Raw genomic sequence first — 26,815 nt, forward strand, 5'->3', positions numbered from 1 at the left:
TTCCTAGATCTGGGTTAATATGCGGGGGGAAAAAAAGTATTTATGAGCACTTATTTGGATGAAAACCACAGATTCACTTTGATAATGTTCACATCCCTTTTCATTCATGTCTCACGACATTTTTACAAGTAACATCTTAAGCTGCAAGAATGTTCCTAGACAGTGAAGTTCTCTTGGATACTTGAGGAAATGCCTTTTTGTGTCGGAACCATCTATCTATCTCAGGTTCTGAACACCTTTTTCTCCTGTTTAAGAATGCTTGTCATCAAGTCAGGGAGCAGACAGGATAACAGCTGGGCCCAGATCTTCAAAGGTTTTTAGGCACCCAACGCCCAGGCATTTCAATGGGAATTAGGTGCCTAAATACCCTTGAGGATCTGGGCCCATGTAACTAAGTCACGGTCCCACGTCAGACCAGTCATGACATGAATGAGGAATAGATTTCCTGACTATTTTGTTTAACAATTTTAAATGATGAGCAAGTCTGTAATAAATAAAATCAAAATCTGTTCATGGATAATGCTCAAACAAGGGTCAAAGGGATGACCTATGTGCTGTAAGTAGCTAACCAAGCTCTAATGGTGACTAAATGGTGCTATGAAGAAGCTGACTGAAATCAGTATGGGCACAGAACTAAAGGACCTATGGGCCTGGTTGACTGGACAAATTAAAGATTCACTTTTGGGCAGCAGCTCTTGCGGTTTTGCAGGCTCAGCAACCTCTGTCCCTCCATATCTGGCTACGCGCCCTTGGGTTTTATTGTTTTCTATTCCGCATGTGACACCTCTGCTGTTATTGTTTCCAGATGTGACCTTCATGTTCTGGAAAAATGTCTGATGATGAACCTGGCATTACAAGATGAATTTAATACTGAACAATAAAACAGGGAAAAGATGTAGGGCTCTGTCTAGAATAATATATAAGGGAGTTCAATCTAATTATGCAACAAGAAAACTCAGCTAACCGAAAGGATGCAGAGCTGGACACCAAGGCTGGAAAAAGGGACAGTTGCTCTATAGGACCTTGCCTCCTGACTATCCAGTGGAAGTTGCAGTATCACTCGTTCAGCATCCATTAGCCCTCTCAAGATAGGGCAGAAGTAGAGTGTGGGCAGGGAAGCAATAGAAGAACAGCTCATGAATAAGCTATGCTATATCAGGGGCTGTGGTGAAGTGGGAGGGAACACATGATTTCCAGGGAGCTCTGTAAGAGAGGCAGGCTGACACTCCATGCACTTCACTGAACCCACAAGCCACTGTCTCTGCAGAGGATAGTTAGGAAACTCCATGCAGATTACCAAGCAGAGTTTTCCTAATAAGTTTTCCCTCCTTGTAGGTGTCTCTGTGAAAGGGGACAATCAGGCCCTCTATTTTCTCTTCAGGACTTAAGAAACATCTCCTAAATCTATTAACTCAAAAGAGAATCTCAGATAATTTGAAGAGCGGTAGAATTTAGGGCACTTGTGAAATGTCCTGAAGGAAGAATGTCTGCAAAGTTACAAAAATGTCAAATAACTTCTCACCCCACAGTACTGCTCCTCATTGAAGATCTGTGGAGGGAGGGGGATTCCATTTTGTGGTTTCTTTTCACCTGGTACGTTCTCTCTCATCCATTTCCTGTTGTCCTCATCACCAGCTATGTCCATTTGCTTAAAGTCAATCTTGTTGGCCTCTAAGAAGCCCACTACTTCTTGCTGTTTCTTCTTAATCTAGTTAGAAGAGGGGAGGAAAAAAGAAGAATTGTTATTTTCATGTAAGCTAAAAACCAATACAGCTATATCAAACTGGATGCTTCATCCAATATAGAACAGCTACATTTAAGCTAGTCTTTACTTATGAAATTTTATTCTGCCAAGAATCTTTTCTTTTGGGCCTGCCCCTTAACACCTAGGCCACAGGTACAAATGAGGATACTTGATGAAAAATGTTTCCTTAATTCCTGTATTGGAAAGTTTTCCCACTCAATCTGCACTTTGCAGTTTTACAGGAACATCAAGAAGCATTGTATACACAATGTTAGGACATAACTTCTGTTTGTGTATCAGATAAAATTTAAACATGTCACTTGTACATTTTGATTCTAATGTTCTGAGCAATTGGAACCCAGAAACCAATCCTGCAGCATATGCCGTTAGTTTGCAGCTATAATTCTGATGTTGATTATTTTCTGTTCATTTGGTGAAAGACCTGCACTATTAAGGGACTAATGGCATGAGTTTGAGCTTAAGCACCATGCATGCTTCCTCACAGAGTTCTGCAAATCACATGCACCTAATCTGTGACCAGCAACAACAGTGTTCCAGACCTGGGTCTGTCTTACTGTCACTTATGCTAAACCATGTGGTAATTTAATGACATATCAAAATGGTTACTAGAATGATCCCACCAAGGTAATTTTTGCTTGTGACTCATAAGATGATTTGAAAGCTGATTTGCAGAAGTGAAACATTTGAATATTGAAACCCACAATGACACCTATGTCACTCAGATTTTAGCAATGAGACAAGAAATAAGGCGGCAAATTAATCTACTACTCTGTGTCTATAATCTAATCAGCCTGAAAAGTTGGAAAAGAAGAAGATGGTCAGAACATTTTATTAAAGGACTCATTTTCATTAGCGTTATTGTTAAAACTAATAATGAAAACCGCTCTGTGCTTACTTCTACAAAGACAGAAATAAAATGACAACATGTAGAATTCTGGGACAAAAACTTAGCTTTGCAAAAAGAGCTAAAACAGACAACTTGGGATGGAAACACTAATACCACATGTTTAAAACATGCAAGTGAATATGCAATTGATCAGTCTAGGGCCATGTGTACACTCCAAAATAATGTTGACTTAAGTTATACAGGCAAAGAGCCACCACAGTTACTACATCTCTTGTGAGTGTCCACACTATGCTCCTTGTGTTGGCAGTGTGCATCCTGACCAGGAGCGCTTGTATCAATGCAGAGTACAGTGCACCATAGGCAGGGGTGAAAGCAACTTATAGGACTTACCGGTACTGCCGGAGTCCTGAGGGGGCATGGCCTCAACCGGAAGAGGCGTGGCCTCTCAAGATTTAAAGGCCCTGGGACACAGGCTGTGGCTGGGAGCCCCAGGGCCTTTAAATCAACCCGGGGCTCCCAGGCAAATTAAAGGGCTCAGGGCTCCAGCTGCCTCGGAGCCCTGAGCCCTTTAAATCCCCCCCACAGCTCCGGTCACTGGGCTGGGGCCGGGATTCAAAGAGCTCGGAGCTTCCCGGAGCTCCGAGCCCTTTGAATCCCAGCCCCAACCCAGCCGCTGGAGCTGCCGGGGGGGGATTTAAAGGGATCTGGGCTCCCTGCAGCAGCGGGGAGATCCAAGCCCTTTAAATCCCGGCCCCAGCCCAGGTGCCGAGCTGCTGGTGGGATTTAAAGGGCTCTGGGCTACCCGCAGCCACAAGGAGTAAATCCCTGCTGCAGAAGTCGGTGCAGTCCGGAACGGCGTACTGGCTCTTGCCGGTAAGCCGTACCAGCTTACTTTCACCTCTGACCATAGGTAGCTATCCTACTATGCAACTCATCACAATCCAGCGCAGCATGTTTTGGGAAGTTTTTGCAATGCTTCCTGGGGCCAAAAAGAGTCATGCAGGAGTGATTGGGAGCATGGGTTCAACTTCCCATAGTGCAATGTGCTCCATCCCATAATTTTGTCTGCATCTCATAATATTTCATGACTCTTTTCAAAATCCCAACTCTCTCATCTCTCCTTGCTGTCCATCATCTCTGGCAGAAGCATGGATCCTGCACAGCTCTGCATTATTGTGATGAGCGTAGTGACCACAGACCATCTGATCTTGCAGTATTTGCAGAGCTGTAAGAGATGTCATGGATAACATGACAATTCCTTGGAGGTTAGATTGCTATGGGACACAGAAAAAAAACAATTAAAGGCTGTTGAAGGCATTCACAGATCAAATGTAGACATTGGAGTGCCAGTTCTGGGCCCTAGCACTGCCTCATGGGATCTCACTGTCATGCAGGTTTGGGATGATGAGCAGAGGCTGCAGAACTTTTGGATGCACACGGCCATATTCCTGGATCAGTGTGCCAAACTCACCAAACGACTCATGCCTTCCAACACAGGGGGGGGGCACAATCTAAAGGAGATGACACATGACCACCCCACGTGTCTCCTCAGCCCAGCGACCGCCCCACCCCACCAGAGTTACCGGTGGAGGAGGGAGGGCTTTGTCCTTCTTCCCCCCCTAGCCCCCTCGTGGCATGTTCAACCCCTGTCCCTGGCTGTCCGGCTGAAGCTGGCAGCTCCAAGTCACTGTTCTGTGCAGCACAGCGGCTGCCCGAGAGACCACCTGGCTGGAGAGGCGGCAGCAGGCCACTCCCCCACCCCTGGGGGCCCAACTGCTGAGGAGAGAGGCTGAGGGAGCTGGAATTGTGCCAGGTGGAAGAGGGGACTCCAGCTCACTCAGTCCCTGTCCCCGGCAGTCAGGCCCGGGCGGAGGGGAACGGCCACCACCTCCCCAGCCAGGATCTGGCAGGCAGCCTCCGTGCTGCACAGAACAGGAACCCAGAGTGGCCGGTGTGAAAAGTGATTGGTCCCACCCCCTCTGCTCCCCACCTTAGCTTCGCTGCCAGGACAGAGGCCTAGTGTGCTGAAGAGTAGGCACAGCACAAGGACAGAGCCTCTCTCCCTCACTCCTGGCAGGCCAAGCAGAAACAGGGGGGGAACTTGACCCCCCGTACCCGCCCCATGATTCATCTATGCCTGAGCCCTCCAGCACAGGGACGCCAAAATGAGAACTATATTTATAATTGAGAAGTGGATGGCGATTGCACTATGGAAACTTGCAATGCCAGATTACTGCTGATCAGTCAGAAATCAATTTGGAGTTGGGAAATCCACTGCAGGGGCTATTGTGATGTAAGTGTACAGGGCCATTAATCACCTGCTGCTATACAGGACTGTGACTCTGGGCAGTGTGCCAGACATAATGAAGGGTTTTGCAGCAATGGGGTTCTTAAACTGCGGTGGGGCAATAAATGGCACGCTTATCTCTATTTTAGCACCAGACCACCTTGCCACAGAGTACAACAGAAAGAGTTACTTTTCTATGGTAATACAAGCGCTGGTGGATCACCAGGGATGTTTTACCAACATCAGTGTGGGCTGGTCAGGGAAGGTGCATGACATACGCATCTTTAAGAACACAGGACTGTTCAGAAAGCTGCAAGCAGGGACTTTCCCAATGGTAATCTGCTGGCTGGGAAAGAATGTTAGAATACCAATGGTGATCCTCCGAGACCTAGCCTAGCCCTTACTCCCCTGGCTCATGAAGCCATACACCTGTCATCTCAACAGCACCAAGGAATGTTTCAATTACAAGCTCTGCAAGTGCAGACAGTTGAATTCGCCTTTGGTCATTTGAACAGTCGCTGGCGTTGTCTACTTACGAGATTGGCCCTCAGCAGAAAAAAATATCCCAATGGTTATAGCTTCCTGCTGTGACCTGCATAATATCTGTGAAGCAACAGGGGGGGAAGTTTCTGCCAGGGTGGCAGAACTGCTGTCTGGTGAATATGAACAGCCAGATACAAGGGCTATAAGAAGAGTTCAACACAGAGCTGTATGGTTCAGTGAGGCCTTGAACGACATTTTAACAGTGATCCACAGTAGTGTGTCTTGCTGTAGTGTGCTCTACCTGGCCTTGCTCTTTTGCAGCCTGATATGAACCTTGCAGTGAGTGCTGTGTGTGTAGGAATACAGCATTGCCAACGTACCTATTAATATTGTCTGTGAATAATGTTATGGGATCTGTGACAAAATGAAATAGCAGGAATTGGTGGGTATCAGGCCCCCTCAGCACCTGCCAGCATACGTTGCGAACTAATAAAAATTAATTATGTTCCAAAAAGATAGAATTTTATTCCGTAACATTGGTCTACAATTTTTGAGAAGTCGTCTGCTTCAGGGATAAAATGTGATATTTATTACATATTTTGATGTGCTGAATTCAAATATGACAATTAAAACAACTGATTGGCTACTGTTTCGAAGATATTTAAGTTTTTACATTTTATGTCTATGTATATTGTGTAGATAGTAGAGTTTTAATCACAAATTGTAAACTTAGGTCTTTTCATGTGTTTATGGTTGCTTTACATGATAATATTTCACCTGTCCTGTTTATGGAACACTTTAAAAATCAGCAAAAGGGTTATATAAATAAAATTTATTATGAAACAAAAGGCAAAAAACTATTCTGTACATAGTTTAGTCCTATTCAGTGTCTACTTGGCGCTTCTTGACTTGTCTCTTGTATTCATTAAATGGAGCATCTCTTGTCACTGTCCAGCAATAGTCTGCAAGCATTGATGGGCTCCATTTGCCCTGATAGCCTGCCAGGAGATTCCACTGCTGTAGTCTGGAGCCCAACAGCTCTGCCTTACTCTTGGGTAGTTCCAAATCCCTGACAAGGTCATTCAGTTCACCTTGTGTTATAAGGTGTGATTCAGAGGAGAAGGATGGGAGAAAATGTGGGTCCTGTGACATTGATGGTTCAGGACCAGAAGTTTCATCCTCTTCCTCATCTAACTCAAATGAGAATGATTCTGGTGCATCAGGAACTGGCAGTCCTTCTCCGTGGGGTACTGGGCATATAGCTGATGGAATGTTTGGATAATGCACAGTCCACTTTTTCTTCTTTGACGCACCTTTCCCAACTGGAGGCACCATGCAGAAGTAACAATTGCTGGTATGATCTGTTGGCTCTCTCCGACTCATTGGCACTGCAAAAGGCATAGATTTCCTTTTCCTGTTCAACCACTGGCCAAGATTTGTTGCACAAGTGTTGCAGCATATGTGTGGGGCCCACCTCTTGTCCTGATCTCCAATTTTGCAGCCAAAAGAAAGATGATAGGTTTTCTTAACCATAGTGGTTAGACTGCGCTTTTGTGATGCAAAAGTCACTTCACTGCAAACATAGCAGAAGTTATCTGCACTGTTCACACATGTACAAGGCATCTCTGCTCACTTTGGCTAAACAGAAATGTGTCCCTTTGCAAAATCAAACACTGACAAATAAGAGAGCACGACACTGTATGATTTCTAGAGTTGATATAGGACAATTTGTTCAGCAGAGTGATGTAAGCTTCGTTATGATTGCATCATCCATGACTTTTAGGAATAACATGGTGCAATTCATATCATGTATGATGCAATACCAGCTTCAGATTGCATCATTCATTGTTTTGCCTAAAAAGCAAGTACTGTCCAAACCCAATCATAGATTTATTCATAGATCCACTCAAAGATGTATTTTAGTCATTTCTGGTTTAAACTGAGATCCCTTCCCTTTATAACTCATTTATCCTCCGCCATTCCCAAGTCAAGGGTCGTATATATTGACCCAACAGCAGATCTTGAAAACTAGAGCCAGTCAACAATTTTAAGCATCATTTTCATTCTCAGTGACCCAGAATTAGTAAAGTTGAACTACATTTATTTCAGAAGCATTTTGGCTGTAGAGCAGTGTAATCAGGAAAATAAAAAAAAAACACATTTAGAACTTAATAAATTAAGTGAACAGAACTTATGAAGGGGAAGAACAGTCATTTCCATTTCAGGTACACACACAACAGCCGTGTCTTTCAAAGATCAGTGTGTGTGGAACTGTGATTGTCTTTAATGTCCCCCAGGTTGAAGTGGTAGAGCTAGTGCACGGCACTGACACCATGTGGAATGTTGGGGTGGGGGGGTGTCAGGAGGTCCCGATATTGAGTTGTCTATGGGCTGGAGAAGGAGGTGAGCATGGGATTCTTGGACCTCCACATCTACCAGAGTCTACAGCATCTCTTTTTGCTGCCTCAGAAGCCCCATTATATCTGATGCACCTCCCTCTCCTTATTCTTCTTGAGCTCCCAGACTTTTCTCCTTTCTACTCTTTCCTTCTCCATGCTGTCTGCAAGGGTCATCATCAAGGCCCTGGGCTCATTATCTAATGCAGCACAGGCTTGGGGGGAGTGATAGCTCAGTGGTTTGAGCATTAGCCTGCTAAACCCAGGGTTGTGAGTTCAATCCTTGAGGGGACCACTTAGGGATTTGGAGCAAAAATCAGTACTTGGTCCTGCTAGTGAAGGCAGGGGACTGGACTTGATGACCTTTCAAGGTCCCTTCTAGATCTAGCAGATTGGTATATCTCCAATTATATTTTTTTATTTTATTATTTTATCTCCTGGACCATATCATTCCAAGTCCTCTTCTTTCTCCTCCTTATCTGGTTCAGATATTCCACAAGTGTGGAGGAAGAGACCCTCAAGGCCACAATACCAGCAGCTGAAGATACAACACACAGATGTACCATTATCAGTGTATTCACAACAGAAATTGAAACTTAGGCTACTGAACTCACTCCCCTCAAGCCACACAAGTTGTAAGCACTACATTCTCACTTCTTCTTGGGATTGATACAGAACAACGCCAGTCACACCATGAGCCACGGTGAGCCTGGGGAGCAGGAGGTCGGGCGGAGAGGTTGGGGAAATGAAGGATAGTTGGGGATAGCTCACAGGCATGAGTCTATGTGTATAGGGCAATGGAACTGAATACTCACACCGTTTTCCACAGGCAGTGGCAATTTTAGCGGATCTCTCACTCATGAGGGTAACAGAGACAGAGAGAGCACAGCTGGTGTTGGCGTCCCAGTGCCACCCAGGCCCATCCGCTGCTAGCCTGTGTACTGTAATGGTGCCGGATGAAGTAATGGCTGAGTGGCATGGGAAAGTATACTACCACAGCAGCAGAAATAAGGCAGCCCTCCCTAGAAACCTTCAGCAGAGGATTGCAAAATACCTCCATGAGAGTTACATCAAGAGCTCTACAGAGGATTCGTGGGACACACAAAGAAACTGCTCCATGTGGCCCCTCTGCCTAACTAGAGGGGAATGAAAAGCAGAGATCAACTTACCTCTCCTGGCTGTTTCACTACCTCTCCTAGCACAAGTACAAAACAGCAAATCAACAGATATGTCCTGCTACTTTGGGGTTTCCATCCCTGCAATTTCAAAGCAAACAGTCGCTTACCAGGGGTTCCCTCCCTTGCATCAGGCTCGTCCACACTCTCCCTCCTCCTCCTCGCTGTCCACAGTGGGGGCCTGTGACTCAGGTTCCTCTGAAGTATCCACAGGGCTCTTAGGGGTGGGAGTGGGTTCTCTGCCGAGGATGGCATGCAGCTCTTTGTAAAAGCGACAGGTCTGCGGCTCCTCACCAGATCAATTGTTGGCCTGGCTGGCCTTCTGGTAGGCCTACCACAGCTCCTTGGCTTTCACACACCACTGCTGTTTGTCCCTGTTGAAGCCCTTTTCCTGCATCCTCTGCCCTATCTGCTCATACATGTTGACATTTCTACAGCTGGATTAGAGCTCTGCTTGCACAACCTCTTCTCACCACAGAACCAGGAGATTTAACACCCATTGGGTACTCCAGGCAGGAGTGCATCTGCAGCATGGAGCCAGCATGGTCAGCTGGGCAGTTGCACACAACAATGGAGAGTTGCTAGGTGTGTTTGCTAAGCCAGACAACTGGGAAAAGGAATTTCAAAAATTTGCAGGGCTTTAAAGGGGAGCAGTGGCTGCCTTTCCACCTGGCCCCTGGGCAGCAGAGTTCACAACAGTAACCAGACCAGTCAGGGTGGGGCATTGTGGAACAACTCCCGGAAGCCAGTAACAACCAACATAAGTAACACAATGTCTACACTGACACGGCATTGACCTAACTGCATTGACCTTGCCTCTATGCTGCTCAGGGAGGTGGAGTTATTACGTCAGCCTAGTGGGACAGTTATGTCGATGGGAGCAAAATTTAAATGTAGACACATCCACAGTTAGATTAATAAAAGCTGCCTTGTGTCAACCTAACCGTGTAGTGTAGACCAGGTCTAAGAAGTTGTTTGGTTCTGTTTTCAAAAGGGAAACATTTTTTAAAAGGCCATTTAACTGCACAGTTCTTTTAAGGAAACTCTCTGATGACAGGACGGGTTGCCTTGGGCACTCACAAGGGCATCTCATCAGAAGAAATTAATAAGAGAACATCTGTATAAATCATACACAAAATAGACATTCAAACAATACTAATGCTTATACCTAATGCTACAAAAGCCAGTAAACACAGTGTTAACAGCTCTAATTCCAGCATTAGCCCATCTCATTGTGCACAGGAATTTAAGCATATATGGTACACAGGGCACAACATCACCTAGTGCTCCAAGAGCTGAGGGAGGAGGAACGACAGTTGAACTGCAACCCAGCATTGCCTAGTTTATGGCTTTAAGTATTAGACATGGGTAAGCAAGGTTTGTCTAATTTCAGAGTCACATAGGTATAGTGGGATAGAACATTCAGCTCAAACAATATTAGGACAGAGTATAAAACAAATACAGAGACATTTAAAAAAGGAAATCAGAGAGGGGGGAAAGACCTCAATGTTTATCACTTTTTAATCTCTGGTGATTCTTAAGCCAGTGTTGTACTTAGTTGAGGGCAGGGGCAGGGTCTGACTCATGATTTTTGAATGCCTGGGGCTGTCAATACTGTATTATGTGTTATTTATTTACAGATAGTTGTAAAAGGGGTGACTCACATTAATGTTATCTCAGGTCAGAGGCAGCATCAATAAAAGTCTATTGTAAATGTGTTCAAAACAGTTTTGAATAAAAACCTTGGCCTCTGTTTTAGTATCAATACATGGGACTGAAAGCATATAAAGTATCAGAACATCTTATACTGTACTGGTGAACAAAATATGGAAATAGGAGTTCTGTTCTCATCTCTGCCCCAGATCTACTATCTATTGTTTGCATTGCAGTAACATTAGCCACCACAATCAAGGCCCCCATTGTCCTAGGCATTGGGTACCTAGATAAAATAACAATCCCTGCCCATGTAACCTTTAGCAGCTCTGTGCCTCAGCTATAAAATCACTAAGGCCCTACTTGAATCCCAGGATGATCTTCAAATAATTGTGGGTGAATTGAGGACAAGACATGGAAGAATCACAGAAACGTAATAATGGACTTTAATTAATAGCAGCAATTTGGAAAAGCCAGAGTCGACCTATTTGTTTAAAAAAATATTCTGGAGTGATATAAACCCTTAAGTATTACATTATGCCTGCTAATTTTTTTGATAACCAGACATTTTGCTGCAACTATATTACATTCATTTTTTTTAAAGTGACTGGTACAATGTAAAATTCAAAAGACTAAATGTCTTAACGTAACTGCTGTAGAAACTGAGTCCAGTCACTTTAGCCTTTTACGTTTTACAGGCATTGAATGTTAGTGCAGTACTAATCGCATACTCAAAATGTATGCAAAATTGTGACTGTACAAAGTAGGCTAATTAAAATCAAAATTGCAGAGGAAGACGAATATTGCAGGATCCCCAATTTCTGCAATATCACTGTCAAGGTTCCTTCCCCACTCTGAACTTTAGGGTACAGACGTGGGGACCTGCATGGACACTTCTAAGCTTAATTACAAGCTTAGATCTGGTATCCCTGCCACCACCCCTAAGTACTACTTTTTTCCCTGGGTAGTCTTGAGGGACTTCACCAATTCCCTGGTGAACTCAGATCCAAACCCTTTGGATCTTAAAACAAGGAGAAATTAACCATCCCCCTTCCTTTCTCCCACCAACTCCTAGTGGATCCAGATCCAACCCCCTTGGATCTAAAAACAAGGAAAATCAATCAGGTATTAAGAAAAAGGCTTTTAATTAAAGAAAAGAAAAAGGTAAAAGAAAACCCTCTGGGAGAGATTACCATACCAGCTACTCTCACAGACAACAGATTCAAAACACAGAGGATGTTCCCCTGGGCACAAATTTAGTTACACACAAAAAATACCCAAATACCCAATTTGATAATTCCCTTAATGGTACCAAGACAAGTTACAAAGAAAATAAACAAACGTATTTATCCCTTTCTAAAACTTACTACTCTGATAAGAGACTGGTTCCTTGATCTTTTTCACTCCAGCTGAAACTGAAAATCTAAACAAAGGAAAACTTCCCTCCTTCCTTTTGAAATATCTTGCTCCTCCATTGGTTCCTCTGGTCAGGTGCCAGCTAGGCGAGGTGAACTTCTTAACCCTTTATAGGTAAAAGAGGCATTAACCCTTAACTATCTGTTTATGACAATCACAAATGAAGGATCAGAGGGGTAGCCGTGTTAGTCTGGATCTGTAAAAGCAGCAAAGGGTCCTGTGGCACCTTATAGACTAACAGACGTTTTGGAGCATGAGCTTTCGTGGGTGAATATCCACTTCGTCAGATGCATGATGCATTGACGAAGTGGGTATTCACCCATGAAAGCTCATGCTCCAAAACATCTGTTAGTCTATAAGGTGCCACAAATGAAGGAGGGCTTTAGTGATAACACTTATCTCTGTGGAGAGGCTTCTTAAGCAGTGACTGTGAAATTATTTGAGTCCTGAGATGATATTTTGCAACCCTACTGCACCTATTATTTTGAGTGCCAGTAGTAAATGCCAAAATACAGTAATAAATAATAATAATAAATGCTGCTCACACATAGCATGGCCTTCTTGCTGTCATCTGTACAGATTAAGGTAAACAATCCCCCTCCATCACCAGTGCAAGCCTGACTCCACCTCTTTCCCACTCTTGCATTTCAGTAGGGACAGGGAATGGATAATCATTGATGGAACAACAGCTCCTTTCCACCAGTCCCTTGGAGGGGATTGGACTGTGAGTTGTTCAACTGTTGGGTCCCTGGTGTCCTCCTCTCCATTCAGGAGGTGCCTGAGGGGGAAGGGGTGTGAGATGGGGGCTTGGTGAGTTAGAAAGTGGGAGATGGGGATGTGGGGTGGAAAGAAGAAAAATACATTAAGGGGGATATGATGAAATCATCATGCTCATGCTCTGTTCAGACACTGCTCTTCTATGCACTCAAATGGTGAAATTTATGTCCTTGTGGAGGGCCCATACAAGGTGCTCATGTACATTACTGAAATCTCCCTCACCCTTGTGTGGGTGAGTGGATGGTACAGATAAATCAGCCATACAGGGCGCATTCTCTTTGTGCCAGAGGTGGGCTCCATGAAAGTTCTGTATAGATCAATCTGAAGGGGAACCTGAGGTGGGGCCCGCAGGATCAGATCTCACACATAGCTCCCAACAGTCATAGGTTTCATAGGACTGTCTCACTTTGACCCCCCAGACCACCTGCCCCAGTTGAAGTGACTTCTAGTTCATGGGGCTAGCTGGGCATGGCTCCCTATTCTGTGCACTCTGACCTACCACTGGTGCAAGGGGTCGCAGCATCACTGTTTTGGTCCAGCTCCTCTCACAGGTGGGCAGCTGGCCCACATTTGAATGAGTGGTGCTTCTGCATCCCAGCCACTAGTGGTAGTTTCTTCCGTTGTGGAGCAGAATATTTTCACCTATTTCCTTGACATCCGAAGTTTACCCACTGACCAACTGTCCATAAGTGTCCAGTAGCAGCAGAGGGTATCTGGTCAGCAAGTTTAGAGCAGCATTAAAGCTGGCAAATAAAGTTGATGCAGTTCTCTGATCTAACACTATAAAAACAATCTGTTCTTGATGAGCTGACAGAATTATTTATGTTTATTATATTGCTGCTTCTGTTGTGGCTCAGCATAGTAAGAGGTGCTATCCTGTTTCTCTGTTTGCAATAGGAGTTCAAGTCTACACATGGCCAAATTCACCCACCCCCATTCCTCCCAGATACTAGTGCTCTGGCATGTATTTCAAAGTAAAAGAATACAGTTATTCTGTATTCAGTCACAATCCTGCTGAACGGATGAGTTTTTGTAAAATTGAAGTCTAAGGGCTCAATACTTCAAATACACAGGCCTTCACTTGCCCTCAGCTGGCTAGGTGCCTGCTAAATGACCTCTCTTTCCTCTCCCCTTCTTCACAACAACACACTGGATGGCTATATACACTATCCAATCCAAACATTAACACACAATTTTTATCAGGGTCAGCAAGAATTTAAAACCTGAATATGTTGTTTACATTTTACAAAATACATTTTATGAAAGCAGGCTCCCCCATCCAGCCAGGAGCTGGGCAGCCTTGTCAATTTCACAACTCAGCCATGAAATTGACAAGACAGTCAATGGTCCCAACCCAGCCAGGCAGGGGAACCCCCTCGGGCTTCTTCCCGGACTCCCAGCTGGGAGCAAGGTCCAGCCACCCAGATTTCCAGGGCAGTAGGGGCAGGGGAGGAGGGAAGCTGGGCTCTAGCTGCCTGACTTTCTTGTCAATTAGAGGGTTCCTGCTGTGAAATTGACAAGACAGCCAACTACCAAAGTAAGTAACACAGTGTCTATAGACACAGTGTCACACCCACATAAGCCTTACAATGCTACACAAACAGGTGGCTGTGATGTTATCTAATTAAAATATAATCATGCAAATCATTATTGTGACCACTGGTACATTCTATAAGATTCGTTGCAAGAGTGCCACACATGGCCGGAAAGGGTTAAGTATCTTGCAGGCTAACTAACCCAGAGTGGCCCAGTAGAGAGACTTATTAGAAATGGCAATTAAGGTCACTCAAGACTAGATAAGCTAGAACTTTGAAATGCAAACCTGTATTGTTAAAGAATTAAGCAGTGATATTAACTGTGAGTATCTTAGATGCTAGCTATGTAAACAGATAGTTCCTGTCTGTCACTATAACTATTAATTCAGAGATCAAAAGGAAACATTAACATTTAGATTAATCTTGGGTGAAATAATGTCATTGCCTATACGTCTCTTTGAAGTTTGTAATAGACTGCCGAATGGATTTGTGTAACTAATTACTGGTAGCACTTAGGAAACAGGTTACATCAAAAACCTATTGTTTACCCAGGACTGTGTGGTCAAGCAAAACTGTATAAAAAACCATTGGGTCCCAATCCTGACATCTCAGATCTGCTTAAGCTTCATCAGAGGAGGTTTGAGTTGCAAAAATGAGGTCCCAGTTCAGCTGCAGACACCCTGAATATTGGAGTATAACCTATAGACAAAACTCTTTGCAACTACAAAGCTCACCATCTCTTCTATGTATCTGAACCTCAAGAACTGAGCTTATGTCTGTGTATATATTGATCTTTTAACTATACTCTCTCTTTTTTATAAATTTTGGTTTAGTTAATACAAATTGTAAGCAGGTATTTGAGTAAGATCTGGAATATTCATTAATTTGGGAGGTAATGTGTCCGATCCTTTGAAATTGGTAGAACCTTTTCTTTTCTATGATGAAATAAGATTTTCAGAAATCTTCATCATATTTGACTTGGGTACCTGGATGGAGGCTTGAGGCTGGGTTAATTTGAGGGAACTGTGTTGTTGGTTTCTGGGTAACCAGTGAGGTATTACGGAAACTGTTTTGTGCTGGCTGGGTAAATCTAAGTATTGAAATATCCACCAGCTTTGGGGATTGTCAGCCCCATTCTTTGCAGTTCACCCTAATTGAGTGACCTCAGATGGCCCCCACTGGGGATTCCGGTCACAGAGGCAAACCCCTTTTTGTGTGGGATGAGGGAGATCTGGAGAGAGGAATCCCACCCCCTGCCACTCTTATTATGAAGGGAAATGATTGGACTTACTGAGAATATGCAAGATATGGGCCCAATCCTGCAAACACTCTGCATGGTGGCAGACACAAGGTGCACTTCCAGGTGCATTGATTCATCTCCTTTTATAATTACAAATTGATTCTTAGAAGGCAGGTGAGCACATAAAAAGGTCAGATATAACAAGGGTTTATAAAGTGACATAAAAAGATTTCTGAGGTGTCATAACCATGAACAGCAGTAAGGAATATTGGAGGAGCTATGGTATTCTCTCTCCTAAAGAATGATACCTCTTCTGATTTATTATACAGCAGTGTATTTCTTTAGAAATCCTGGAAGCTGATATATTATCTTAATACTTTAAGAGATAGTTAGGAAATGACTTCAATTGTTATGACTTTAAGCCAACCATCTGGTAAATCTGTATGCTAAAATTAAGTCTTGATCTCCAATTTTTCTTAATGAATAGCTCTGCATAAACTAAATGCTCTTATTAGGAAATCTATAATAAAAGAAGTTATTTAAAATATGTAAAGATTTGGTAAGGGAAAAATCTATCCAATCAATTTAATTTTCACCAGCTGAGGATCTGGTCTATGGCATCACTTTGGGAAAATATTTTAGTAAATCAATAATGTATTGCAAATACAAATCCATATGAGTATAACTTTTAAAACAACTGAGCTAGACGGAAAAGGCAGATGACACGGTAAAATCTTTTATTGGATCAGTTTCTGTTGGTGTGACAAACTTTTGAGCTACATAGAGCTCTCTCTCAGGTTTGGGAAAGATAAATATCACAGCTAAATACAAGAGTGAACATAAGTATTTAGCATAAGCAGTTAGCACCCGTTACCACCACTTCACCTTGATTTGTCCTTTAGAATAGGTTAGCTAAGTAGTTTGCACATATCTGTTCAGCCTTGTTTTAAGCTGTGATATCTTTCCCAGACCTGAGGAAGAGCTCAACTCTGTCCAGCTGGAAAGCTTGTCTCTCTCACCAACAGAAGTTAGTCCAATAAAAGATATTACCTCACCCAACTTGTCTCTCTAATATCGCGGGACCAACACAGCTACAACAACATGCAATGCATACAACAATTGAGTTATGCAGACTTACACCAGTTGCATTTGGGCCAATCATGTTTTTATTCTGTTTCAAAACAATAAACATTTGAAGTAATAGTAAATAGCCAAACTGGAGGCTGCATCAGTAATACCAGTACAATTTAAATTCTGAACTGATAAAATTCACAGAAGGACAAGCCTTATTTTGTACCATTCTTAAGTGGGATTTAAGTAACGTGTGTGCCTTGTGCTATCCCTCTGTAGGAGATGAGTTTCATGCTTATATATATATATATATATATATATATATATATATATATATATAAAGTTTATTAAAAGGGCACTTTACATCCCTCTTGTTCTATAGTAATACTACAATAAGAACAATATGACTTCTTACAAAATCCCTCAAGCAAAACATTTTGTTAAGGAGTAGTTAAAGTTGCATGCTCATATCATAGTCTGAGTATATATTACCATTTGAGAACGGTGGTGTTAAAAAAAAACATGTGCACACAACGCACCTGTCTACGATTAAAAATCCAGGAAATGCAGAATTAAAGTTGTGCTTGTAGAAAAGTGTGTAAAAATGGTTCAACTAACACACAAACAAACAAACAAATGTCAACCAAACTGTGTTGGCATTTCACTAGCATAATATTCATATACTGCTAACGACTGAAGATTGGGATCAATAAATGCAACATTTATAAAGTCCATCTGGCATCGATCACCTTCCTTAGCAATGCTTAAACTGGTGCATCTGGATGGTAAGTATATGTAATCCACTGCTCAGGGCATGTTATGTATCCCTTTCATTTCAGTGCCTTATCCACAGAAGAAAGGATTCTGCTACAGCTGCCAGCTAGGTGAATATAGCTCTGATTCAGGAAAGCACTGAAACGTGCAGTTTTAAGCATGAATAGTCTCATTGACGGCAATGATTTAAGCATGTGCCTAAGTGTTTTTGGGAATTGGGGTCTTAGTCCAGAGGCTCAAGCTTAAAAATCTGTAGAGAGTGACTTCAATCATGCTTGCAGCCTTTCATTAAGGACAGCTGATTGGGAACAAAGATAGCCAGGTATGATTCTCCTTCAAAGATCAAATGTAAGAAAAGAGTAAATCTGTGCAAGGTAGATGGTAATTTATATATCCATTTAAATAATCTGTGCTTGACTACAGATTAGCAACCCAACAGTATGTTCCTTATTGCTGTTCTCATCCCTTACATCGTATTTTTTTCATAAAAAAATAGAGTTGTTAAAATGGGTCTAAAAAAAGTCTACAATAAAAGTGTTTCAAGCTGAAAAGCTCTGTGTTAAGCAAGGTTAGTAAGAGCTTTGTAATTTCTTTGTTATGATGCACTTTAAGTATTAGTGGGGCTCTACTTAGTTGCCAGAGACAGACTCTTCCAGAGAAGAGTGGCTTTTTCAGTACTTTTCAACTCTCTTCTTCTCTGGAAGTTTCTTAAGGAAAGGTGTCGGTGTAACTGTAGAGATGCAGTTACAGTTATGTGCATGCACCAGCCAGTTTGTTTACTGTGTCACCGTGATTGAGCGATTGCTAAAGCAAGGCTGCAATCTGAGCTCCTCTGGGAACTGGATATAAAAGGAAATAGTCCTTTCCCAGTTCCCACCTCCCCTGGATTTCCAGCTCTCTCTTCTCTTCACATGCCCTTCACTTAAGCCAACATATTGTGCTGACAACTACATTAGCAAGGTTCAAAATTGAAACCCCCAGTATAGCCTTTTAAGAGGCAAAAATAAAATAAAATAAACGGGTGTGGGGACAGAGGATAACTGGGAACATGTTTACTCTGCATAATTTTACTCTTCTCACTTTGGTTCTGGATTTTTCCTGGAAACAATATCCACTATGCAACAGCATTAAACCCTAGCAGAGTCACAAAATATTTATCAAAAGTTTATATATATATATATATATATATATAAATTTTCTACTGCAAACAGCCTAGCTCAATATTTTTAGGGCAATGGGCAACAGAATAGCCTATTTTGTATACACTTATTGTATATATTATTTGCAAAGATTTCAGTCTATTAATTGAAACTATATTTAGACATCAATATATGAATTGCAATTAGAATTTAATACACACAACCCATATTTATTAACTATAATTCTCCATGTGTGGAGGCACTTGCAAGAATTACCTGTTAGAGACATCTCACTGTTTCCCTCACATTCAGACCCAGGCTCACCTGGTAACTAGTACATACACATCCCATACTTAGACACCAGTTAATTCACAAAAAAACTGATCCTGGTGAAGAGAGGGTAGGGGAGAAACATACATTACATGAGTAACCTACCGCTGTAGACCCAGAGGATGTGGCTACAAAGACTTTGATCACCATTTTGACTGTTATAGAAGAGAACCACCAGAACAATCCTGTTATCTACAAGTCACCAGAGCCCTGAGAGTGAGCCTGACATGCAGCAGCTCCCAGGGCAGCCAGGATCCCTTCCCAAATGAATCTCCCTTCCACATAAATCTAACTAGTTTTAGCCTCTCCCACCCACTGGTATCCTGGGCTTCCTTAACTTTATTGGCTCTTTTAGGTATTTTGGGAGCCTAGAAGCTGGGAGAGGATTGGTTGGCAAAAGTATCTAGCAGAGGGACTTGCACCTGCCCCTAGCCTTTTCACTTTAGAATTGACCGGGTGACAGTCCGTAAAAGGCAAAGGAGAGCAGTGCACCAATCAGACAGGGCAAGGAAAATGCTGGTGGGGTGGGGAAAGAGTGTTGGAAGAGTTTGCAAAGCTGCAGGACAAAGTTTAAAGGGATGTCAGCATTTTTATAATAATCCCCTGTATTTAGGAGCTCACACCCACTCTCTGACTAAAAAAAGGAGCCTCAGTTTGAAGCTTATATGCAGCGTAACAGCCACAATCTCTACTTTTAAAATCAAAACAATCTGGAAACAACAATTCTGAGATCAGCCTGAACTAAAGCCACAGTTCCAAACATTCTGAAGCTTTGGGAAACTTTATGGCTCTGTTTTCTCTTTGCAATATATGTTAGGCCATTGTGGATTAATTTTGGGGTGGGTGAGATACGGGAAGGCAGGTGGATAACCCCATGCCTGAGACCCTAAAAAACAAGTTTTTCTGTACTCTATGTGGCCAGTGAAGAGCCCATGGCACTTTTTGCAAGAGTGGGGCCAGGTTTCCTTGTGAAAATATTTTCTTCTCTGAATAGTAGAAGGCACTGGTTTTCCATGTGACTGCTGCTTTCCTTCCCATGGACAGCTGTCTGTCAGTGGCTGCTGTATACACATATTGTTTAGCTTTTGGGGATCTTTCAGAATGAATGTTATTTTAGGAGTGTGCAATACTATCACGTAATTTTTTAATTGGAAGGGCCAAATTCATCACTCGTGTAAATAGTCTCAACTCCATTGATTTCAATGGAATTGAGACTCCTAATGCCAGAGGCGAACTATGGCTCAAGAATTTAGGCCTCAGTTTTGCAAAACATTTTTAAATGTTTAACTTTAAGATTCAAGGCTTCAGGGCTCCAATCCTGCAAATTCTTAACACGGAACATAATGCTAACTATGATTGACTCCAATAGAGTTATACTCATAGTAAGCAGTAAGAATTGCACTTGCCAAGTGACTTACTACCTATTTGGACCATTATATAATTTTAAAGATACATTGCTCTGTTGTGTGAAAAATTATTTCCATCTTTATGTAAATGGGATTCAGAAGAAATTTATTGAAAAAAACAACAGAATGGACACTTTACCAAGTTCACTATTTCATAATCTCTGTCACCTGCTTCTCCAATAAGGAGACAAGAGGCAGTCTTGCAAGTAGTGAAGACAGGTAGTAAAAAACCTTTGCAGACAATTTTTCTTAAAAAAAGAGAAAGAAAAAGAAACTGTGGCCAGAAAATGGTGCTTTGTGCTAAAACTTGGCATATAAGCATTTACCCTGGAGACTTTTTTACTAAATTCAACACAAATTATTTTAGCAGAGAGCAATTATATGAATTCAAAGAAACTTGGACCATGTTTTTTGATAAATTTGGATAAAGAATGCTTAGATAGCTCAAATAATGCCAGACTTCCATTGCATTGGACCTCTCTGTTTTTTCCCTCCATCCTGCCCCACTCCCTCTCCTCTCTTTCCTTTTCTTGTCTATTTGTGTATGCCTTTTTTTTTATTATTGTTACCCCTCCCCCCCACCCACACCATTTCATGTCTTTGTAATATTGTCTGATTTTATATTGTCTGGTCGTGTAGTTCTGACAAGCCTTGTAGTGGAATAATTCTATTGGATAGCCTGCAAAATGTGCAATATCTGATAACACATACAAGCTGTGAGTCAATTACCTTTTTGTATTTGTGTGGTTTCTTTATGAAAATTAATTTTAAAAAATCACAAAATAAAAATTTTAGCCAGTTTTGAACTATTATTTTTGTTGATTGATTTGTATAGCATCTTTTACAGGTCTCAAAATGTTTTGCAGAATTACAGATGAAGGGTCTGATCCTGTAATCATTTTCTACACGTCATAGTGCCAACTATCATGAATAGCTGTGCCACTAATAATTATTAAACACATCAGTACTTGCAGGATGGGGCCATTAAGCCATTTAGTACCTTGCAGTACAAAAGTAACAAAAATGATGAACAGTGCATTACTCCTTTTTATTACTCAGCTGTCAAAGAGCAAGATCCTGTATGTAGCCACTCTGTACCTGAAACTCCTACTGAACAGGATCTGGCCCAAATTTCTATTGATTTAAAATGTCAGGTTTCTGCTGTGGAGCACAATTCTTTTTACTCCCGGGTTTGAAGAAAATTGTTTTAATGTTTAGAATTATATTTTCATTAGTTTTTTTTTATCCTAAAATGCTCAGTTAATTTTATTTCAGTCCCTCCTTTCTCTGGAGCTTGTGAATAGGGCTGAGTGTGTTACCACCTCCCTTCTTTTGGGGGCTAACCTGTGAGGAGGATTTTGCTGTGTATGTTTCAAAGAGGCGTTTCACTTTCAGTCATAGGCTCCCTACAGCCTAATAGCACTGCTGGGATTGTAGCGAGAAGAGAGCCTGGTGTGTTTCTAAGGCATCAGACATTGCGGGTTATTACATGGATCTGATGGAGCGAGCAATAGGAGCGATCACTGCTGCTGTTCACTGTAAAATAGATCCGGGGTGGGCTCCCCCTTTCAGCCCCTGTCTGTGGATGGAGATTGGGGGCTCTGGGAACTGCTGTAGGGGGCAGCAATGCAAACACAGCAGAGAGCATTTATTTCCGAAAACTAATGAAGTCAGAAGTCGGGAAGGGGGAAGAGGAGAGAGCGTGGGAGGGTTCGAGCAGAAATAGGAAGGGGAAGGTGGCCGGAGGAACAACCCACCCCTCTCCGCCCCGAACACTGAACTACAAGCCCCAGGATGCACAGCGCCAGAGTGCCCCGTTCCCATAGCAACAAAGAACCGAAAACAGCTTCTCCCGCTAGGACAACGGAGAGAGCCAGGTAAGAGGGGATGAGAGCCCCGCCCCGTGCGGGGCAGTGCGGGGAGGGGTCCTACCGGTGCCGGGGGAGGGGGGGGGGAGCTCCAGGGGACCCTCAAGCAGGCTGCCCTTCCGATCCTGGCAGCATCTCCATCCCTTGCAGGGCCTGTGGTGTCCCAGGTTCTAGCTCCATCCCATTCCTGCCCTGCGCCCATTTGTTCTTCAGACTGAGCTGGCCTGGGGGTGCCCTGGGCCTTGGACTGGCTGATTGGGGGAACCACTGAACCATATAGTAACACTCTCCTCACCCAGGCTGTGCTTTCCTGTTCTTTCTTTTGACTGTATTCAAACCATAATTCATGTCTCTCCCCCCCACTCCACCCCCGTTTCTGCTGCTTCTGGATGCCTGGGGCCAAATGATGGTTGAAACAGAGTTTGTAAACCATGTTTGAATGTAGATCCTCGCCTAATACCTAGGCTAAAACATGATTTCTGATCCCTTATGGATCACTGCAGTGGCACAGAATCACTGGGGCAAAGTACTGCCACTGCCACTCCTCCTAGAATATCCCATGTGTTAGGGTATCCCCTGTGGGGAGAGAGGAGAGGTCCCCGCATGAGGTGAATTCCCCTGACAGGTTTCATATGATGTTAAGAGGCAGAGTGAACCCACGCAGGAAGCAGTCCTTTGAAGAATCACAATTTAAAAATGGCTCTGCTGAGAGTGTAACTTAATCTGTTGTGCTAGCTCCTAGTAAGGTTAACCAGACAGCAAGTGTGAAAAATCAGGACAGGGGGTTGGGGGTAATAGGTGCCTATGTAAGAAAAAGCTCCACAGATCGGGACTGTCCCTATAAAATCAGGACATCTGGTCACCCTAGCTCCTAGTAGCTCCAATAAGTAAAATGCAGTGAATAAGCAATTATACACTCTCTGATTTGCTGTCCCTATCTCATGTGAATAATAACTAGAAGTGTGTTTTCTATCTTGTTATTAATATGAAAATTGCCCTATTTTCTGAAAAACTCACCAAAATTCACAGTTCATTTTGCTTGAAAACAAGAGGGGAAAGGACACATTTTCAAATGCAATTGAGCCTCCTTAGATATATGCCAAAAGCATATGAAAATGTACCTAAGTCAAGTACTCATAAATCTGGAAATGTCTTAGTTTGATGTTATTTTCTGAATAAAAGAGTTTATTATTTCTTTTTATCCTCACAATTTAATATGAACTCCCTGACCGGTACACTAAATTGTGTCCCTCTTCTCAGACTCCTGAGAACATATGCCTACACTGTGTTAAGCTCTTAAATAACAAAGATTATGTATAATATTCTCTCTCTAGAATCTAAGGGTTTGTCTGCACAACACAGTTAGCCCTGACTTATAACTTGAGCATTATCCCTAACTCAGCTCATCCACACACAAAAATGTCTAGCTGGAAGTAAATGGTGTTTTAAGCTTGAGCTAGCTGGCCTGTCCAGGCATGTCTACACTGCATCTGGGAGTGAGCCTTCTAGCTTGGCTCCACAGACTCATGCTTGCAGGGCTTGTGTTAGCACTATGGAAATAGCTGTGTAGACATTGCTTTGACATTGTGGCTCTGTCTGGAGCTCGAGCTCTCAAGCCCCCTGCCAGGCTTCAGAGGCCAAACTCCAGCCGAGCTGCAATATCTACAAAGATATTTTTAGAATGCTAGGTGAGCCCTGCTAGCATGAGTATGTGGACCCGAGCTAGAAGGCTCACTCCCAGATACAGTATAGCCATGCCCTGGGGAGTTGAAGCTCCAGTGCTTCTAATGCTCCAACTAGTAATGTAGTAGGGTTACAACTCAGCAATAGCTAATCCAGTCACTCTGTGCTGCTAAACAAATCAGTCTGTAACTCCAGTGTTGAGTTGGACACAATTGTGAAATGAAGACAGACAAATTGATAGATTTTAAATAGCAGGCCACACTTTTGTTAAATTATAAATACAGGGGCGAGGTGCTACCTGCCCATCAGCAATTTAATTGTTTCCAGTGTGGGGGTTACAGAGCTCCTACCATATAACCCATAACTCAGGGTAGGCTCTTTCACTGATGGCCCCGTCATGTTCCCCTACGCCTTGAGGCTGACGGATGGCATTTGTTTTGAAGTGTGGTCACTCTTGAGCTAGGCTAGCTCCAGTGCATTAATCTGAGTACCTACTTGAACTACGGTGGCCAGGTGCCTGGTTTTCGAACAGAAAGTATGATTGAAAAGGGGACCTGACAGTATCCGGTCAGATCTACTGACTGGACACCTAAAGTCCGGTTATTGTGGGTGAGGGAGGTGGGGAGGCACCGAGTCATCACCCACAGCAGCCCCTATTTAGCCAGGTTGCAGCCTACGTGCATTGGGCGGCTGCAGCTCCCAGCCCTGGCTCCACAGGCAAGTACCTCCCAAGGATAGGAGAGACGGGAAGAGCAGCGAATGACAGGGGGAAGGGAAAAGAGGTGCAAATGGGGGTGGGGCCTCTGGGGGAAGGAACAGGGAAGGAGCAGGACCTCAGGGAAGAGGTGGGGCAAGGATGAAACCTGAGGGGAAGGGGTGGGGCAGGGACAGGTCTTCGGGGGAAGGTGTGGGGCAGGGGTGAGGAAGAGGAGGTTCTGGCACTCCTGCTGGAGTGTCCACTTTTTAAATATTACAAAGTTGGCAACTCTAACTTGAACTAATTTTTGCAGTGAAGATGAGTCCTAAATTATTGCCTTATTTCATCCACACAATTGTCTGTTTCTATTAGACTTAAGGAGAAAATATACATTTGATGAGGCAAATAAATATGTTTTTTCATGTTTATATCTATAAACTGACAAGCATTCCACTCCTGATAGGTGATGGAACCCATTTACGATGTCCTCTACTAGCAACACAATGATGGCCCTAGATGACTGTTTCCTCCGTATTATAGTGCCAGAAGATAGTAAGTCAGAAATCTACACAAGAAGCAGAGGCAGTAATGAATCTCCTAGGACCAGTAAGAGCACCAGAAGTAGCAGAATTAATGATTATAGTAGGTGCAGTAGAGAATGTGAAAGTGAAAGTTCTCATGTTAACTATTCTGATGATTTTCTCACTGACTATTCTGAATCAGTTGGCAATAGCAATTATTTAGAACTGTCAGGAACCAAATTGAAGAAACTACAGAAGAAGAAAAATAAGAAAAATGGTCAGCCAAAAGGTAAAAAGAAAATTGTTCTTGTTTCCCCACTAATAAATTAGATTTTTGACAATAGCCAAATAATATGCACATGAAGATTGGTACTATCCCCACTTCTTGATAGTTTTTGTCTTAATATGTCAAATAAAATTAAAATAAATTTTTGCTTTAGGTCTATTTCAGTCTCATTTGTCAGCCAATATAATATTGAATTAGCCATATTATACAAAACACTAACAATAAAGAAAATATCCCCCATCAAGCCCACATTTTTACTTTCATGTCTAGAAATGAATTTCCTTAATTCTCACCATTCAAGTGCACAAAGTGACTGTAAAACTCAGGTGCCAACTCTCACCCCTGTCCAAGACCCTTGCAGGGTCCCAAAAACTTGTCCAGCCTGAGCCTGAACATCTACATTGCAATTTTATAGCCCCACAGGCCTAACCCTGTGATCCTGAGTCAGCTGACATGGGTCAGCCATGGTCTTTTATTGCAATGTAGACATACTCTTTGGGCCTTCTTCCATGCAGCCCCATACACAACTGGAATTCCCAACTCCATGACCTCATCCATCATGTCTCTACCCGCTTCGCCTTCAAGCCCCTCCTTTTGAGATACTTCTTCCAAAAGGCCTGTAAAACCTAGTCTTTTCCTCAAAGAATTGTTAATAAGACAGGCTGCAGAAAATAATTAAAACTAGAAAACTCTATAGTCAAAAATCATGGAATTAACAAAACACCAGCTAACTTCACTGTGTAATCACTTGTTTGCTTAATCCCATCCCCAGCCTTCATCTGTAACATAATCCAGTATCTGGAAGTTAAAGCTAGACAAATTCAGGCTGGAAACAAGGTGTATTTTTTAACAGTGAGGATAATTAATCATTGGAATAATTTACCCAGGGTTTTGGTGGATTTTCCACCACTGGTAATTTTAGACTCAAGACTGAATACTTTTCTAAAAACTATGTTCTAGGAATTATTTTTGGGGAAGTTATGTGGCCTGTGTTACACAGGAGGTCAGACTAGAAGATCACAATCTTCCCTTCTGGCCTTGGAATCTATGAATCTGTTTTCTACTTAGAGCCTGCTCTTGTAAATAGTTCATAGCCAGCACTCTCAGGGGAGAGATAGCTCAGTGGTTTGAGCATTGGGCTGCTAAATATAGTATTGTGAGCTCAATCCTTAAGGGGGCCATTTAGGGATCTGGGGCAAAAATCTGCTTCAAGCAGCAGGTTGGACTAGATGACCTCCTGAGGTCCCTTCCAACCCTGATATTCTTTAAAAAAGGGACCTGGCTCTAGATTACCAGCTCTTTAAGGCAGGGACTCTGAATACACATTTTATCTTTAAAATGGCAAGGAGATTTTGGGTGCTATATCAATTATAATACTAATTCTCTAGGAATGTACTTCCTGGAATGCCTTAGAGATGCTATGAAATTGAATTTATGCATAAAAGCAAGGAAAACCGTCAGACTTA

At 42.7% G+C, this 26,815-nt stretch overlaps 2 protein-coding genes across 2 annotated transcripts in view; one reads left to right on the plus strand and one right to left on the minus strand.

The window, feature by feature from the left end:
• Positions 1-19,199, minus strand: part of LOC115658511 (SH3 domain-binding glutamic acid-rich protein-like) — a 43,687-nt gene extending 24,488 nt beyond the window's left edge. Inside the window, exons 1-2 of the mRNA XM_030577589.1 lie at positions 18,994-19,199; positions 1,523-1,708 (exon numbers count right to left, since the gene is read on the minus strand). Coding sequence (XP_030433449.1) covers positions 1,523-1,708; positions 18,994-19,038 — 231 coding nt within the window. The 5' untranslated portion in view covers positions 19,039-19,199. The remainder of the gene's footprint in view (positions 1-1,522; positions 1,709-18,993) is intronic.
• Positions 19,200-22,086: 2,887 nt separating this feature from the next.
• The window catches only part of LCA5L (lebercilin LCA5 like), a 30,065-nt gene continuing 25,336 nt past the window's right edge, over positions 22,087-26,815 (plus strand). The window contains exons 1-2 of the mRNA XM_030577560.1: positions 22,087-22,171; positions 25,006-25,352. Coding sequence (XP_030433420.1) covers positions 25,025-25,352 — 328 coding nt within the window. The 5' untranslated portion in view covers positions 22,087-22,171; positions 25,006-25,024. The remainder of the gene's footprint in view (positions 22,172-25,005; positions 25,353-26,815) is intronic.

Source organism: Gopherus evgoodei, chromosome 1 (genome assembly GCF_007399415.2).
Source record: "Gopherus evgoodei ecotype Sinaloan lineage chromosome 1, rGopEvg1_v1.p, whole genome shotgun sequence".
In the NCBI taxonomy this organism is placed as follows: domain Eukaryota; kingdom Metazoa; phylum Chordata; order Testudines; family Testudinidae; genus Gopherus; species Gopherus evgoodei.